Source organism: Ornithorhynchus anatinus, chromosome X2 (genome assembly GCF_004115215.2).
Source record: "Ornithorhynchus anatinus isolate Pmale09 chromosome X2, mOrnAna1.pri.v4, whole genome shotgun sequence".
Classification (NCBI taxonomy): domain Eukaryota; kingdom Metazoa; phylum Chordata; class Mammalia; order Monotremata; family Ornithorhynchidae; genus Ornithorhynchus; species Ornithorhynchus anatinus.
In genome coordinates this window covers 7,429,647-7,448,749 of record NC_041750.1, presented here as the reverse complement: position 1 = coordinate 7,448,749, position 19,103 = coordinate 7,429,647, and the positions used below count along the sequence as shown (strand labels likewise).

General features: G+C 46.0%; 2 protein-coding genes across 2 annotated transcripts in view; one reads left to right on the top strand and one right to left on the bottom strand.

The window, feature by feature from the left end:
• MEGF10 (multiple EGF like domains 10) overlaps positions 1-16,706 on the bottom strand; it is a 110,339-nt gene extending 93,633 nt beyond the window's left edge. Inside the window, exon 1 of the mRNA XM_029053407.1 lies at positions 16,634-16,706. Within this exon, the coding sequence (XP_028909240.1) occupies positions 16,634-16,670 (37 nt within the window). The 5' untranslated portion in view covers positions 16,671-16,706. The remainder of the gene's footprint in view (positions 1-16,633) is intronic.
• Positions 16,705-19,103, top strand: part of MAPKAPK3 (MAPK activated protein kinase 3) — a 119,069-nt gene continuing 116,670 nt past the window's right edge. The window contains exon 1 of the mRNA XM_029053409.2: positions 16,705-16,765. The gene's annotated coding sequence lies outside the window, so the exon portion shown is untranslated. The remainder of the gene's footprint in view (positions 16,766-19,103) is intronic.

Sequence of the window (19,103 nt, the reverse complement as noted above, 5' to 3'; positions counted from 1 at the left end):
GGCAACATGTCCTTTGGGAGATTAACACCAATGTGGCATCAGCTGTCAGATCAAACTGAGGTGTCTAGATATCCAACCTCCTAAATGATTGTGAAACAGTTACTCTAGACATCACATCCACCTTCTAGAGCAGTTTCATCAATGCCACCTGCATGCGATTCTTTAACATTAAATGGCGAAGCAGAATCACCAACAAGAACTCTGGAATGTTGTCAAAACCCCAACCTCAAAGCAACGATCCTCAAACTATACCTCCACTGAGCAGGACCAGAGGGGAGAATGAATGGCTGCAGGATACCCCAAAAGCTGCTCTATATTGAGCCAAATTGAGGTAACCATAAACAGAGAGGAAAGCAGTTGCAAGCTAATATGAAGCAAAACTGTGAACAAGTGAAAGTCTTCAGAAGATAGATCAGCATGGAGGAAAGGAATTAGAAATTGACATGACAACTGTCTAAAAAGACTTCGAGATGATCATAAGTGGGGGGGGGAATTAAATACAATGGGGACAGTCAGAGGTCTCATCCACCACACCTGTGCACACACACACGGACAAAAATCTCACCAGCGGTATCATCACCCTCAAACCTCAAAGGTGCTATATAAATCCTTAAATTAATTTGCTTTAATAATGAACCAGTCTCTCTAGTTCATTAAGGAAAAAAATTAGGATGGCATTTGCCCTGGAAATGGCATCAATTATAGACCTTTACAGATGTAATTAAAATTTTTTCCAAGACAGCTTATCCCGCTGAAAATGTGCTAATTTTCTATCATTCCAGGTGACGTGAACTCTTCCGGAGACTGCTGAAGCTCATTCCTCTCAGCTTCAAATTTCATCAACGGCAGAGGATGGAGACTGCATGCTTATTTCCAGGAGCCCTAGGACTAATAACCCTCAGGTCATCCTCACTGACCTGTGGGGCACTTTTGAAACACTCTGCTTATCGGGAAGAACAGCCTGGCCACCACAGCTCTGATAACCACTTCCTTTTACTTTTTCCTAAGCTGTAAGCTCGTGTGGGCAGGGACTGTGCCTGCCAACTCTGTTGTACTCTACTACTCTCCGAAGTGTTTAGTACAGTGGTCTGCACAGAGTAAGTGCTCAATAAATACCACTGATTGATTGATTACTTTAAGGGTAGGCTCTAAGTCAAGCGGAAGATTCTGCTGCAGCTGTTTACTGCTCAAGGGGCCAAAATCAATCAGTTCATAGCAGCGTGGCTCAGTGGAAAGAGCATGGGCTTTGGAGTCAGAGGTCATGGGTTCGAATCCCAGCTTGGCCACTTGTCAGCTGTGTGACTTTGGGCAAGTCACAACTTCTCGGTGTCTCAGTTACCTCATCTGTAAAATGGGGATGAAGACTGTGAGCCCCACGTGGGACAACCTGATCCCCCTGTGTCTACCCCAGCGCTTAGAACAGTGCTCGGCACATAGTAAGCACTTAAATACCAACATTATTATTATTATTAACTTGATGCCAAATAGACAATGACCTGATGTCAAACAGGACCTCAGCGCAGGAGCAGAAGCCCTAGCTTGGCTCCTCTCCTTAGAGGGTGGAGGGTCTCCTCCTCAAAAGAGGGACAAAGGGGAAACTCGTGAAACAATTGGGCAATGAAAGGGTAAGATATGATGAGGATGAAGAATTGTATAAAAATAGTCTACGATAGGGGCTCATTCATTCAATTGTATTTATTGAGTGCTGTGTGCAGAGCATTGTAGTAAGCGCTTGGGAAAGTACAATAGGCAGTGACTTTCCCTGCCCACAGTGAGCTTACAGCCTGGCCGGGGGTGGACTCTGGGAAAGACTAATCCTGGTCCTATATGGCAGTGTCCGTGGCTATCTGGGGTGCCCCATCAGTGTGGGTCAGTGGAGTCCTAGATGCTGGAACCAGCCAGGCCGACTCCTGCAGTGCCATCTGTGTATCTGATCGTCAGTAAAATGGAGCTCCTGAAGGTGGAGGGGTGGCAAACCCACAGAGAAGTTCTCCCTTGGGGCTGGATGCAGGCAGGGATTGGCCACCCAAGACTGATCACGCAAACATGGTGTTAGGGTGGCTGACGATGAGATTAGGTGGGTGGTGGTAATGAGTGCTTTGTATAAAGTTTAGGGTACTCAAACTGTAATTGTGGAGAGAATGCTGGAAAGAACAGGAGGACAGGGTGGGACAGTTAAGGGCAGCGACGCAAGAGTGGAGGAAGTATATAGGCAGGATGTATGTGGGAGGGGAATAAAAGAAAGAGTAGGAGGACAGGGTGGGGTAGTTTTTTTTAATGGCATTTGGTAAGTGCTTACTATGTGCCAGGCACTGTTCTAAACTCGAGGGTAGATGCAAGATAATCAGGTTGGACATAATTCCTGTTCCACATGAGGCTCATAGTCTTAATCCCCATTTTACAGGTGAGGTAACTGAGTCACAGAGAAGTGAAGTGACTTGCCCAAGGTCCCACAGCGGACAAGTGGTGGAGCTGGGATTAGAACTAGGTCCATGCTCTACCCATTAGGCCTTGCTACTTCTCTAGTTACTAGCAGTGGCCCAGTGATGAATGGAATATAAGGCAGGATGATGGAAACAGAGGTCGATTGGACTGCAACAAGAACAACATGAATCCATCATTTCCAGAAAAGGTATCAAAACCATGGACACAAAATAACAAAGGGAGTTCTGGGAAAGAGAGGAAGACTCCTCCCTAATTCTCCAGAAGATACACCCCGCAAGAACGCCGCCAAAGTGACGTTAGAGGAGAGGAAACCCACCTCTGGGGTGGAACTCAGGAAGGGCATGGGACTTTGGAAGGGGTGAAAGGGGGACTTAGGGGAATAGTGATGGGGCTCTGGGGCGCTCTCCCCACCCAACCCCTCGAGGGGCCTCCCAACCCCTTTGAGTTAAGGGGAAGCTCTGGCCAGTGGTGCGAGGGAGGGATGACAGCTCTCGCCAGTGAACAGCCTTGCTTCAGATTCCTTCACATCTCAGATTATTCTTTGGGTATCCAAGCTTGAATGCTGGAACAGGGGGTGGGGGGCATGGCTTTCTGGGGGTTCTCTTAAGGAGACCCCGGTATGTTGTCAATGGAGGGCAACAAATAGGAGTTTGGGTGAGGCCTTAGACTGATCTCTAAAAGGGCTAGACAATTGGGCTAACCCAACAGGCGACAGCAAGAAGAATACTTCCTCCTCCTTCCACCAGCTCTTGAATTCAAAGCACTGTAGCATCATCATCATGATGAAGAACCTGCATAAATCCCTTTCAGAGATGTCATTTTAATAGGCATTTGGATGCCCCACTCAAATTAGCATGATTTTTAGATTTAATGAGGTACTTAGTTGATCTCGATAATAAAAATGTAAATGATCGAGATAGAGCTCTTGAGTTCAAGTGCCACATCTGTTATTAGACACTTTCCTGGGATTGACTGGAGTGTCTGTGTCAAACATGGCGTCCAAAAGAGATTCACTGCAAAAAAACCCTCTCGAATTCTCGCTAGTGGATTGGGGTGAAAGAGGTCTTCAAATATCAATGAATGAAAAAGTGAGGACTAGAATAGAGCATATTCTCCAATTTCTTTTCTCTACTAGGGTTTGGCTCTGTTAAGGACCGTGTGAGAGCTGATGTGCATCACCTTTCCATGTTCAAAGATGACAAAACCTATTTTCTCTTTCCATGGATCAATAAAGAAACAGAAATATTAACTTGGGGGAGGGGGGTCTGGAAAGTTTGAATCCTTCAGGGTGATTTTACTAAACCCATTTATGACCTGAGCAGCCTGAGACTGACTGCTTTGAGATCAAAGTGGGGAGATTAATGATGGTAAAAGGGGAGCCATTGATGCCTGCTGGAAGAAGCATTTTGAAGGCTGCCCCAATAATGACCAATAGCACTAACAATTGCATATTCAAATCATAATCAATAGGTAAATACAAGAGTGCTTAAGGACTTTTCTAACCCTGTGCATCCTAACCTTGTTCCCTTCCACCTTCCAGTTTATATATACATATATATATATATATATATATACACACATTTTATATATATATATGTTTGTAAATCAGTAGGGTGCAAGGTGCCCCCCTAAAGACTTGCACTACCAATGCAGCCAGCAGGAGAGGGCCTGGAAAAGGGACATCACTGGAGTATTTTGGGCAAGAAAATATTACTAGGATCCCCCTCCTGGTAGCTGGATACCTGAATCCTGGCACTGCCTCCTTGTTTCAAGGGGTGAAGATGTGACTTTGACCCTGCTCACTGCTCTCAGTTTACCTCTGATATCTAGCTCCATAGCACCCAGACTCCTCCGACTCAGTTCCTGGGTTGACCAGGAGCTCCAAGAGCTCCAGTATTCGAATACAGCCTCTGACATTCCCACATCCCACCCTTCTCTCCTCTAACTCCTCTCCTTTGTTTGAAGAAGAATGTACTTGGATGGGGGTGCAGAGGGGAGGTCTTTCCAATATAACCAGCTCTGTGGGAGGACATGGATCTTGCCACCAGATTCTCTAGATGCCATACCCAGGGCTTTGGCTACCTGGTTCCCAACAATAGAAACTCGGGTCCAAGCAGAGAGAAATACAAGGAAAAATATGGGGCCTGTGGTTCTTTTAGAAAGATGAAGGGTCCCATCAAAGCTTCCAAAATAAAAAATGAAAGTTCTTTTTTCTCAGCTACTAAAAAGGGACTATAAACAACAAAAGGGACTATAGTCCAGATGAGCTACCCACTGTATATTTCCCCCTCCTCTGGACTGTAAGCTATTTGTGGACAGAGAATGTGTGTTTATTTTTATATTGTACCCTCCCAAGAGCTTAGTACAGTGCTCTGCACACAGTAAGTGCTCAATAAATACAACTGACTGACTGAATGACTTCTTTCAATGTCCTTCTTTCCTCTCTTTCAGGAATTCCCTACTTGTTGCTCTCCGCCATGGTTCTCAACTCTGGTGGTGGTATTATTATTATTGTATTTGTTAAGGCACTGTACTGAGTGCTGAGGTAGATCCAAGTTAGTCAGCTTGGACACCATCCCTCTCCCATATGGGGTTCACACTCTAAGCAGTGGGGAGAAGCTGCTTGTCTGTCCCCTCTCTTTTATATTTCACTGTATTTGTCCCTCTCTGACCCATCTTACTGCTCTGTCCCTCTTGTCCTTTTATATCTCCTTCTCCTCTCTGCCCAATACCATGATGTTTCTCTCATCCACTGTTCTTCTCTAATTCCCTCTTCTCTTCTGACCTTCTCATTGCCTTGAAACCTCTCCCTCCTTTTTAGGCCCACGGGTCCTACATTGTCCTTCAACCCATCTTTGTCCATTTTCAGCTTCTCTCTCTTTGTCTCCTAGTGTCTATCTCTGCTCTCCACCCTCTGTGCTTTGGCTCTCTCCCCTGCAAGGAGCAGCATTATGGGCCTCACCTCCCTGTTTATTTGCAAACTTGCCAGGATTTCAGACCTGGACCAGCAGTCTGTCCTCAGAGTGGGTACCAAGCACCTGCTCCTGCCAATTCACTCTAAGGGCATTGCTTAAGATTCTTAGTCATTTGGAAATGGCAGAGCTGAATGAAAGGATCACATCCTTCTGGGCTTTGTGTGAGTTTATATCCTGCCCTGATGTTAATAAGAGCAAAAGACATGGACAGACTCTTCCCATACACAAAAGCTGACCTTTTAATTTTTTTTCCCCATTCATAAAGAGAATTGCTTAACCATGGCATTATTCACATTAAGTCTTTCCCGCTTGTTTTGAAGCCACAAATTACTCACATGGTGGGAGTAAAGGCAAAAGAAGGTTACGGAGCAAAATGAAGATTAATTTGATCAGTTTAAAGTGATGGAATTTAAAGCATTTTCAGAACAAGCAAAAGAACTAGCCTGCTTCCGAACTTTCCAGTTTGGAGGCCCCTAATCAGTTCAAAGAAACAGCGTCACACTCAAGTTATTTCCTAATTGCTACAAAAACAAGGAATCCCAAACTGTAGAGACAAGGCACAAGTTGATTAAAAACTAGGCCGTCATCTCTCAGAATACAGATTTCATTTCCATCTGGCTGGTACCCTTGAGGAACAGTTGTTATTTACAATATCTGTTGGGGGAAAAAAGATTAAGAGATCAAGTTACTCTGCACTTTCCAACAAGTCAGGCGACAGCTGGACATCAGATTCTATGAGCAACTGTGCCCTCTGCCCACAACAAGGCTCCTGTGTTCCTGCAGGGTTTGTTCAGGTCACTTGCATGTGGAGTGGATTAAAGGGGCACTAAAGCTTTGTTATAAACCGGACCTCAACAGTGCATTTAAAGAAAAAACTCCTGGGCCACTGTTGTATCGTGCCACCTCACTCACTCCCACAAAAAAAAAAAAGGGTCTTCTTGGGCACTGCAAGAAGCAGATGTGGCTACAACAGACCTTTACAAGTCCTTAGGGAACTATGTGTTTTTCTTTCGACTCTGCTTATCAACGCACAGTATTGTTGAGTGGAAAAAAAAGCCCTTTTCATGAGAAAAAGTCACTCTGATGATTCTGTCATTTCCCAACCCGGATCATTTTTGTTGACTGTCAGGGAGAGTTTTTTGATTTGCTACTACGGGTGCCGATGACTTACACTGCAATATGCATTCTCCTACTCAGAAACACCTGTGAGCCCCAGAAAATGGTCAATCAGGGTCAATATTTGTCCAAACTCTTTTAGTGTTGGTCAGTATAGCCCAGGCCAAGAGCCAAGATGGAATGGAATGGACTCGGGGCAGTAACCTTAGTCTTGACATCGCTGGTTCTTCTTCAGCTTCATATGAAGCCTAATTCCATCCTGCCACTAGACTGATAATTTCTCAAAGAACATGTTAGCTTTCTTGCCTCAGTTTTCTACTTCCCTGTCAATTATTGCAGTATTGACCATTGTGCTGTCTAGGTTACAGAATTCTGTGACAGCATTTAATTTTATGCTGCCATTGAAGTTCTTTGGTTGTACAAAGGGTTTCCCTGGTGTAAGCTATGTTACTTCAGTTTTCTTTAGACTTACCCTCAGTCTGTAACACCCAGGTGATGTGGCAATGTGGTATACAATCATTTGTGGGTCTTTTTTTAATGGTATTTGTTAAGCGCTTACTATGTTCCAGAAAATGTACTAAGTACTGGGGTATATACAAGTTAATCAGTTGGACACAATCCATGTCCCAAATGGGGCTCAAAGGCAATCCCCAATTTAAAGGTAACTGGGGCACAGAGAAGTTAAGTGATTTGCCCAAAGTCACATGGCAAATGGTGGAGCTGGGATTAGAATCCAGGTCCTTCTGACTTCCAGGCTCATGCTCTATCCACTAAACCACACTGCTTCTCAGTGTTCTTAGGAGTATGCCTCTAAGGCAAAGTTATCTGCATGTAGCAATTCTTGAATGACTGTCTCTGTAGCAGTCTTTACATCTACCCTACCTTCCCACATTTTTCCCAGGACATCTCCTCTTGGATGTCCCACCAGCACCTCAAACTTAATATGTCCAAAACTGAACGAATAGGCTTCCCTTTTAAACCCTCTCCTCCTCCCCACTTCCCCATCTCTGTTGATGGCATCCTCATCCTCCCAGTCCCAAAAGCCCACAACATTGATGTTATTCTTGAAGACTCTTCGCTAGCTTTCAATTCTCACTGTCAAACAACTGCTAGAAGCTGAGAAAGATCATCCAGAAACAGAAGGAGAATCAGGGAGGGACTGTCAGAAAAAAATGCTACTGTTTCCAGGAACAGGGAATGATCCAGTGTTGAAAGACCACAGTTTTCCCCATCTTCAAAACCCATCTGAAATCACATCTCCTCCAGAAGACTTCCCCAATTAATTTCTAATCTCCCACTTTATATCCCCCAACAGCTAAGCATTTCCCTATAACTTTTACGTACATATCTTTATATTCTATTGCTTCCTTCTATCTCTATTTTAGTGTCTGTCTTTCCCACTAGTGAGCTCGAGGGCAGAGATCCTGTCTACCAATTCTATTGTAGTCTCCCAAGCACTTAGTATAATGCTCCGCACACAGTAGGTGCTCATCAAATACTATTTGATTGATGAAATCCTGACCGTTCTTACCACACAACATCTGCATCTATCCATTCTTCTATACCTGCTTGTAAATTGTTCTAGAGTCTATCTTTCCTGCTAAATTCCTTAAGAGCAGGGATCATGCCCACTAATTATATTGCACTCTCCCAGGTGCTTAGTACAGTGCTCTCCACATAGTATGTATTCAATAAATAAGATTGATTAAATGGTGCTTAAACCTGGGGAAGGAAAAGGCTTTGCTTGGGGGCTGTCTCCCACAGAATAAAAGCAGACTGTCTAGTTCAATTGCACAGTTGGGAAGCTTTTGTTCATCTAAATCATTCAGCTGGACCCTGTCACAGTAATCCTCCTCTAAAGGAAGGGGTTTCCCTTACCAGTGGAAGAAATCGCTTGGTTGATAATCCTACCACTCTTGGCCCCAGTTCAGTAACGGGTTCATTGTTCAACGCACTGTTTTCACGCCAACTGGGAGTACGAGGCCTCAAACTCGGTGTAGGCCACTGGAAAGTGAACGGGGGGGGGAGGGGGGCTCAGTGCCTGATCACTCAAGTTCTGATTATCCAGACCCTTTGCTTTCCCTTCCTCTTCCCTTTGGATGCTGGCCTTGAATTCATTAGCACCTTTGCCAAAGTGCCATACCTCAGGGAGTAAACAGATAGTCATCATCAACCTGTCTCTCAGCAAGAGAATTCAAGGGCCAGGGAGCTTGAGCTGTTTTCTCTGTGTCACAGGAAGGGCTTGGTGTCAGACTCAATTCTTGAGGCTGCACAGAGAAGCTGCAGTTGAGTCGACAGAACTGAGGTCCAAGGGTGCCTCAGTATTCCTTAGGCACAGAATCAGCACTAATGCTGAAATGACAAATATCAGAGAGTTTTTTGTTTTTTTTTAAAAGATTTGGTGAATTGAGGTGTGGAAAGGCCATAATTTGAGATTTGAGACTCAACAGCCAGATTTATTATTTTCACTTCTTTTGGCTGGGGGGGGGGGGGGGGAGGGAGTCGGGGGGCGCCATTGCCAGTCGCAAAGACCCTTACTGGCCTAGTGGAAAGAACATGGGTCTGGAAGTCAGAAGGATCTGAGCTCTAATCCTGGTTCTGCCTCTTGCCTGCTGTGGGACATTGGGTAAGTCATTTCAATTCCCTGTGCCTCAGTTTCCTCATCTGCAAAATGGGGATTCAATGTCTGTTTTCCCTCTTATCCTTTATGGTCACAGACTGTGTCCAATCTGGTTATTTGTATCTACCCCAGTGCTAAGGACATTATTTGACATGTAGTAGGAACACTTCTTTCATCCTCTCCCTTTTTCTCTTTGCAGATTTCTTTAATAGTAAAGCCCATCATTCAATTAGGATGAAATAAAATATAGAAAGGCAGAAGTTCACCTTTTTGATCATCTGTTCCTCACTTCATTAAAATTGTTAAAATCATCTTATAACCCAGGGACACCAAAACAGCTGTAGGGAACCACAGCTTCTAGACAGAGAAGGAGGAGAAAAGCAGTTTTTGTAGGACACTGCTTAGCCATATGATTATAAGCTTCTTAAGGGTGGGGGCCAGACCTTTTACCTCTGTGGTACGTTTCTACCCACCCGATACACAGGGACTCAAAAGATACACTGATGATATAATAATGATAATATTTGTTAAGAGTTTACTACATACCAACCACTACACTAAACAGCCAAGTCAGGCATAGTCCCTCTCCCACACAGGACTCACAGTCTAAGTTGAGGGAGTGTAGGCATTGAATCCCCATTTTACAGACGAGGTAACCGAGGCCCTGAGAAGTTAAGAGACTTGTACAAAGTTACACAACAGGTGGGAGAGCCAGGATTAGAATCCAGGTCCCCTCTTTCCACTAAGGCAGTCTGCTTCTCTGTGTTAGGACATGTTTTTCCTGAAGAATTCATTCAAATTGGGGGAGTAGTTGGTTCATTGAGAGGGGAAAATTGGAAATCCCTTACACTAGAAACCTTGGATGATCTGAGGGCAAGGGTGTGGATTTGCTCTATAAATTAGGGATTTGTTCCTGCAACAAATCATGGGGATCCTCAGATTCTCCTTTGCCCTTCTTGCTCAAGGAACTAGGATATAGCACTGAGGCAGAACTCTCAGTTCCTCTCTCCTCACCCCAACCAGGGATTCCATCCAGAAGAGTACAAATAACAGGACTAAGGGATTACTTTCTCTGGCTTCGGTATGTGAATCAGCACTTTTGGCATCGGAAAACCCTACATGGGGATGCCAGACCTATCCAAATACTTATCGGAGTGGAAAGCAGGAAGAAGCTCCAATCGGGCATCCGGTTTGGGTAGCCACCAAAAGAAAGGAAGTAAAAATGAAAAAAAAAAAAAGGACAGAGAGAGAGAGTGGCCTAGTGGATAAAGCACAGGCCTGGGGGTCAGAAGGACCTGGGTTCTAATTCCGCTCCACTTGTCTGCTGTGTGACCTTGGACAAGTCACTTCACTTCTCTGGACCTCAGTTTCCTCATGTGAAATGTGAGCCCCAAATGGGATAGGAACTGTGTCCAATTTGATGATCTTCTATAGGAACCTTGTCTAATCTGATGATCTTGTACCTACCCCAGCGCTTAGTACAGTGCCTGGCACATACTAAGTGCTTAACAAATACTATTAAAAAAATGTGCCTTTAGCTGCCCAGGGTGGGAGATCTAGGGTTATTTTGAAAACCTGCAAAAAGGAAAAACAAATGGCCTTTCCAGGTTACAATCCAATAATGGTTTAGAAGTGGCATGATGGTTCTAATAGTCTCTACTGCTACTGTCTCTAGCTTTGCACACAGTAAGTGCTCAATAAATATGATTGAATGAATAGACCATAAGCTTGTTGTGAGCAGGGAACGAATCTACCAACTCTGTGGGATTGTGCTTTCCCAAGTGCTTCGTACAGTGCTCTGCACACAGTAAACAATAAATACAATGGACTAATTGAACAATTAATAGTCTTGCCTATCTCTGATTTCAGGGCAGGACCCAAGACTTCCACCTACCTGCTTTTCCTGCCCCCAGCAGATTCTATCCATGACCCACTGTTGGGAAATGGTTGACCCAGGAAGGCCTTGGTCATCTTCCACCCCCCAACCCCCACCTTCTTAAAACTTTTAATGCGCGTCTGCTTCTAGAGTCCAAGTTCCATCCCGTGTTAGCAGGCTCAGGGGGCCTGTGGGCCAGGGCAGACGAAATGCCAGCCAGCCCAGCACAATGAGCCCCTTTGTCCAGTTGTCACATGGACAGGGTTGTGTTACGACCCTTGCCACTTGTGGCTGAGGTGGGGAGGCACGCATTCACAGAAACCAGTCCCTCTGAGGGAGTCCCTCTACCAGCACCCCTTCAGTTTACAAAGGTATTTTGCTCCTTTTCAGTCCATCAGTTTGGTGGAGAGAAGAAACGTGAACAGTTGTTCCAGAATCTCTCCTGTTCCAGTGTCTCTCATCTCAGCCGGGGCTGAATTTCACCCACCTGTTTTGGAAAAATAAAGGATCGGAGGGAGCAGCACAGATGGGGGGGTGGGGGGTGGTTGGGATGAAAAACTGAAAACACTTCAGTTTAAAGGATCGTGCCCCATTAACAAGAGACATCAAAGCCAATTCAAGTGCAGCAGTGGCCAAAATGTTTGTGAGGTAGCAGTAACACTGGCCATGGTAAAACTGGATTGTCATCAACCAATCCCCAGAAGCTCTCTCCAAAACCAGGAGTTGGGGCCCAGGGTCGGAAGCCAGCCTTTCCTTCCCACAGGGAGAGAGTGTGAAGCTTCCCATCTCCAATTAATTCCCACCACTCTAAACTGTATAAACCCATCAGCCACTTCTAGCACATACTTTATATCTAGCCTCAGTATTTTTGTCTATATGTTTTTTCAACTATATATTATTCATTTTGACTACTCCATTTGTAAAATATTTTTACTTTACTCTCCCTGTTTCAGTGTTAGCTCCTTGTGGGCAGGGAATGTGTCACTTCCTTGTTTTATTCCTCCCACATACTCAGTACAGTGCATTGCATCCAGTGGATGGTCAATAAATATTAACACCAGTGTACAAAAATTGATATATACATATAGCAGTAAATGCAAAAAGGTATGACAATATGGGATAGTGAAAATTAATTCTTCTCTTCCTCTTCCTTTCTACCCAAGCCCTCTCCTCCTTGTTTATTCACTTCTCCCTCTGGCTCTTTGCTCCACTTCCTTAGTGCTGTATACCTCAAGCTCATCCCTGCACTCAAAATGAAAAGTTGGCTTCCCTGAATCCTTGTAACTTTTCCAGCATTTAGTAGGGTTTCGTATACTATAAGTGTTTAATAAATGTCAGATCAAGCAAACAAGATTACCCTCCTTTTTTCTTAGCTAAGCAAACATCACAGTCATTTACCTAAGGGCTTGGACAAGGATCTTCTACTAGTATTGCTGGTTGAATAGGAATGAGGACCTTCGCTTAGTTGGCCCATGGTGGAGGGTGGGTGGAGGGGAAGGAAGAGATAGAGAACAAACACACACAAACAAACAGATATTTACCCACAGAATCTTCCCTTTGGGATAGTCAACTGGCCACAGCAGGACACCCAAACAGAAACACACAGAGACTCTTGCTCTGTCTCTGGATTGGAAAGGCCACTGCCTCTACTTCTGGCTTTGAGCTGGGGACTACGCTGTGGGGTGGCATGGTGAGGTGGCACTCTTCATGCAATTATCCCACACTGGAAACCACAGAGAGCAGCTCCTGGCAGTGATGGCAGCAGCAACCCTTCTGGTGTGAAGCAAGTCCCGGACTCTCTTCCCACTTCCCTGACTGTCCTGCACAAGTCACATCCCATCTAAAAATGGACTGTGAATTTGACATGCCTGCTTAGTGTATATCTTTTTAATTGATACTTTTTAAGATTTGGAAGAGAGTGGCTGGCTGGACTTCCTGCATGGGGGGCAGAACTCTCCTTACACTCTATCCCTGTCTGTATGACTGTCTCACCATCTCTCTCTGTGCCCCTCCTGCTTTTTTTTTTTTAAATCATATTTCTTAAGCACTTACTATGTGTCAAAAACTGTTCTAAGCACTGGGGTAAATACAAGTTAATTAGATTGGACACAGTCCCTATCCCTCATGAAGCTCACTGACTGTTCACATTTCCCTCTTTATCTGCTCCTCTTAGACCCCTGTCCCTTTCCTCAAAGAGGCCCCACCCACTAACAGCTGCAAGAAATGAATATAGTGCTATCCATCTAATTGCCATCGTTCTGATTTTATATATTATAAGCAGCATATACTTAATCATTACTTATTGTCAGAGTTATATTATAAAGAACCTATTGGCAATTTATAGGTTTTTAACAATTGTAGCCTGAATATGACTGTATTAAGTGATTATGGGGCCCACTCACGGGTAGGAGTTGGACATAGCTGCACTAAAGATAATAGCCATAAACGTGTAGAAGAAATTGCATTCAATTCTAGTTAGCCAGGCTTCAGTAGAAATGCAGTTTGGAGATCAGGTGTGGATTCCCACTTGTTGAGCATCCCCTGAACCTCAATAGTGGCTTTGCCCATTTATGCCATCTCCCAGCCAGCCCCCTCATTCCAAAAAACCTTTCCTTTCTGTTACATTAGAGTAGTACCCAGATTACACAGGCCCCCTGGCTGCTTTCCTCCAGCCTGACTAGAGGAGGAGATTCAGTTGTAATGCGAACTATCACGCTCAAGGCAAGACCAAAATCTGAATGGGTCTTTAAGGAAAGTTCAAATCATCCTTGAAGGAAGAAGGCAAAACAGTTCCTGAAACAGCATGGGGCTGAGGTGATAAAGGATAGGAAAAGCTCTACCGCTCTTGAAGAGAAACAGCATGGCCTAGTGGATAGAGCATAGGCCTTAGAGTCAGAAGGACTCTAATCTCTACTCTACTACTCGTCTGCTGTGTGACCTTGGGCAGGTCACTTAACTTTCCTGTTTTTCCAGTTACTTTATCTGTAAAATGGGAATTGAGATTGTGAGCTCCATGTGGGGCAGGGACTGTGTCCCATCTGATTAGCTTGTAACTACCCCAGCGCTTAGTACAGTGTCTGGCACATAGAAAACAATTAAATACCATCATTATTATTATAGACCAGCTGGTCACTCTTGCCATATAAATGAGGACCCAGGATCAGTTGGCCCATGCTAGAAAAACATTCATTAGCTACAATGACAGAGGAGGGAAATGGGGGCAGGCCATAGAAAAGAAACTTAACACACTACTTCTGGGCACAGTTTAGAATTGTTCTCTCCTTAGCACCCAATGTTTTAGAGGGGAGTTGGCTACCCAAATGCTTGCCTTTGTTTTCTTGAAAAATTTCACTCCCTTGAAATACCCACCATATTTTCCCAGAAACTTCTACTGAATTGGTACTTTGGATTTCCTGGAGGTGAAACAGAAAAAAACATGTATGCCTGAAGTAGAAAAGCTATACAAAATAGTTTTTCCTTGAATCTCTCTTTAATCAACAAGTGCCCTTAGGCATGCTTTTTTATGGAATGTGTTAAGTTCTATGTGCCAGGCACTGCACTAACTGTGGGCTATATATAAATTAATCAGGTTGGACACAGTCCTTGTCCCACATGGGGCTCACAGTCTCAATCCCCATTTTACAAATGAGGTAATGTGAGGCACAGAAGTTAAGTGACTTGCCCAAGGTCACACAACAGACAAGTGGCAGAGTTGGGATTAGAACCCAGGTCTTTCTGAACTCCCAGGCCCATGCTCTTTCCATTGGGTCACACTGCTTCTCCTCTAGGCCATACTTGCTTATGAATGAGCCTGCCAGCTCTCTGGTTGAATAATTCTTAAGAAGAAAAGCAAGACATTCCAAGACAAAAATCCCAGGGACCTGAGCAAAACAGAGATGGGGAAATGAGGACAGCTGCTGAGGGTGTAGTTGAGAGAGGGTAGAGGAAGAACACTCCCTCCATCAGGCTAGTGGTCAACCATATTCCCTGGCCCTTCCTCCTCCCAAGAGCTGCCACAGCAGCAGAATTAAGGGATAGGTCCCTGGCTGGCCCAGAGGGAAGGCCCAAGCTGTCAGTTATCCAGGACTGCAGTCTCACAGCCCTGGCTCCGTGGCCTTGCCCTGCACTTTCTGGTCATCATTCTGGGACTCATTCCCTCCAGGGTTGTCCGCGGCAGCAGCCATGGGGATCGAGAGTTCGATGCAAGGGCGACCCTTCAGACTGTGCCAGCTGCAGTCCCCAGGGAACTGCCCCCCAGGTACCCTCCCTGAGTCCTGAAGGGGCCGTAGGCCGGCCCCTTTCATTTCTCTGCACTGTGGGAGCTTTGTCAGGGGAAGGCTAAACTGGGCTGGAACTCCACCACCTGTAGCCTCTTCTTCCCTCCACTCTTGGACAGGCCACAAGAAGAGCAGGTTGAGGGTGAGTGCAGAGCGTAGTCCTAGTAGGGAGAAGAGCTACTATTTGTTAAACACTTACTATGTGCCAAGCACTGGGGTAGATACAATGCAATCAAATTGGACATGATTCCTTTCCCACAGGGGTTCACGGTCTAAGGGAGAAGGAGAACAGGAATTTAACCCCCATCTTTCCAGATGAGGGGACTGAAGCACCCAAGTCACACAGCAGGCAAGTAGCAGAGCTGGGATTAGAAGCCAGGTCCTCTGACTCTCAGTCCTGGCTCTTCCCACTAGTCCATACTCCTTTCACCCTGGGCACAAATTTTACCTGGTCCACTCTATCAGTTGGGAGCAAGGAATGTGTCTGCTACTTCTGTTTTACTCTCCCAAGGGCTAAGTACAGTGCTTTGCATATAGAAAGTGCTCAGTAAATGTCACTGAATATCAGATTTAAAAAACACAATCAGAAAATTTGTGGTTTGAACAGGTCTCCTCACCAACTCTCCCATAATCTGTGGGCATTTCCCTCCGAGTTAAACTGTTCCACGGACAGGGACTTGTGTCCCACCTGATTAATTTGTATCTACCCCCGTACTTAGAACGGTGCTTGACCCATAGTAAACACTTAATTACAACAATAATGATAATGAGGAAAGATCCAGAGCCGTGCTGGGCATATAGACTAGACTGTTGTATCTGATCCCTTTCTTGGGTACTAGGTGGCCCTCCAGTTTCTCTTCTCCGGGAGGAGACCTGCACCATCAGATTAGATGGGAACTAGAGGAAGGAAAGCATCAAACAATTCCAAGTTTTGGAAAAAAAAAACAGATCTGTGAGCTGAGGGTAAAACATCAACCAGAGAATGAACATTTGTCAGAAGGGCTCATCAGAGAAAAACACAAACAGAAACCACATACTCCACTTTCATCTGCTCTGGGAATCAACTGAGAACTAATATCTACGCCAAGTTTATAGAGAGAAGAGACTGCCCACAAAGGGACTGGAGAGAGAGGGAGAGAAAGAAACTGACGGGCGGGGGCACCGCTTTAGGACGTTTCCAGTGAATGCCAGGCAACAAGAAGCCTGTGGAGAAAATGTAAACATCTCCCACTGGGTCCAACCATCTCTGCCTCCCTCACCCCAAGCCCGCCCCCGGGGGCAGTGCCAGAGAGTCGAACCAGGGTGTCCCTCTGGACTTCTGTACCTGTTCTTTCCCGAGACAGCTTCTTCTGCACTTTCATCCGCGCACCGGGACCAGGCTGCAGCTCGCCTCCTGCCTGAAGTCGATTTCTCCTATGAGCAACGCATTCGTCGACAGCAAACCATTAGGAGAGCGGTCAGTTTGAACGCTAAAAGGGGTTGGGGGGGTGGGCTTACAAAGTTTCTGCCCCCTACTTAACCCACCGGGGCACAGACCCCTTGGGAAATGTTGGCCGCGAAGACTCGGTCGTCTTCCCTCTTTTGCCAGAGATGCTTGGGGAGGAGATGGTACTCGGGATGGAGCCGGGAAGGAGAATGGATAATCTCCCAAGGCCGTGGCTCTCCCAACCCCCGCCGCCCCCTCCCAAACCTGGCTCGGGTCCCCGGAGTCCCCAGACTCCCACCGCCCCGTCGGTTACCTCGACCAATGGCAAGCGGAGGCGGCAGGACTGGGCGGGGCTGAGCGCTCCGCAGAGGGTGGGAGAGGGTCGGACAGTTCGGGCTCAGACCCCACCCCCGGGGCGGGGGGGGAAACCGACGAGTTTAGCCTCGGGACTTTGCTCCGCACAAGCAGCGTGCAGGCCGGACCCTTCCACCCCCACGTTCCCACATTGAGAGCCGGGGAGAAGGGCACAGAAAAGAATAATGATATTTGTTAAGCGCTTACTATGTGCAGAGCACTGTTTTAAGCGCTGGGGTAGATACAGGAAAATCAGGTTGTCCCACGTGAGGCTCACAGTCCCCATTTTCTGACTGAGGCACAGAGAGGTTGCCCAAAGTCACACAGCGGGAAAAGTGGCAGAGCCGGGATTCGAACCTGTGACTTCTGACTCCCAAGCCCGTGCTCCTTCCACTGAGCCACGCTGCTTCTCTAGGAGGAGGGAGGGGGCGGGGGTGGAGCCCAGCGCTCAACTCCTGGGGCAGATGTCCTGGGAAAGCTGTTTGTTAAAGGAGGAAAAAAAAAAAAACCAAACGAAACGCGTAGCCCAAGAATGGGGCGGGAGGGAAAGACCTTAGAGAGTAAAGAAAAGTTTTGCGGTGCACGGAGGTCGTGAGATTGCATGGGAAATGGCGCGCCCTGTTGGTTTACGATCCGCATGATGCTCGTCCGATGCAACTCCAGATAGTGTGGACAGACTAGCCAGGATTGGGCTATATAGGGTCACTTTTCTCCGGAGTCCGATTTTCCTAGCAAATGACCAGCCGGAACCCTTTTGGGGGCCTTTCCAACTCCTACTGGTTGCTCCAGGGCCTGGTTGGCCGTTGAAGATACTGAGACAAGGTGCGAATCTCTTTCTTGCTCAATAATAATAATAATGGTACTTGTCAAGCGCTTTCTGTGTGCCAAGTACTGTTCTAAGCGCAGGGGGAGATACAAGGCAGTCAGGTTGGACACAGTCCCTGTCCCACAGCAGGCTCACAGTCTTCATCCCCATTTTAAGATGAGGTAACTGAGGCACTGAGAAGTGAAGTGACTTGCCCAAGGTCACACAGCAGACGTGGCAGATCCGGGATTAGAACCTAGGACCTCTGACTCCCAGGCCCGAGCTCTTTCTACTAGGCCAAGCTTCTTCTGTGTATGCTCCTTCCTTGCAAGGGTCGCCCCATTCTGTTAAAAGCCTGGAATTCTAGGCTCCTGATACCTTCAGCCTCACTCAGGAGAAACTCCTTCAGTCCCCCCTAGAACCAAATTTGCCAATTAACAGCCAGAGCTCTGAGGCATCATCAGTTATGGTATTTGAAATGGCCCTCTTGGGATAAAGAGGGATGAGAAGATGGGAATGCCATCCCCCTGTCCAACGTAAATCTAATAATGTTGGTATTTGTTAAGCGCTTACTATGTGCCGAGCACTGTTCTAAGCGCTGGGGTAGACATAGGGGAATCAGGTTGTCCCACGTGGGGCTCACAGTCTTAATCCCCATTTTACAGATGAGGGAACTGAGGCACAGAGAAGTTAAGTGACTTGCCCACAGTCACACAGCCGACAAGTGGCAGAGCTGGGATTCGAACTCATGAGCCCTGACTCCAAAGCCCGTGCTCTTTCCACTGAGCCACGCTGCTTCTACCTCCTCCTCATACTATCCTTTATCCTTTTTTCTCAACTCTCCCCAAGAAGGATGTTTCTCACCAGCTCTCTAAACCCATTTCCTCCACCTGTAACTTTGACCCCAGTACCTCATGCATCTTAAAAATCACTTGCTCCATCTCTTCCTTACCACCATCTTCAACCTCTCACTTTTGGAAAGTTTCTTCCCTTCTACCTTAATCTATACCCGTGTCCCTTATACTAAAACAAACAAAAAAAAGCACCCTAAAAATTTTATCTGGATCCTTGCTCACATTCCTGTCCAAACTTCCAAAACAGGTTGTACACAACCACTGCCTTCATGTCTTCTCCACCAACTCGACCCACTGTGAAAACCAGATTCAGCGCAGGAGCTTTAAGGAATGCAGTCCCTGGACCCCAGCATTG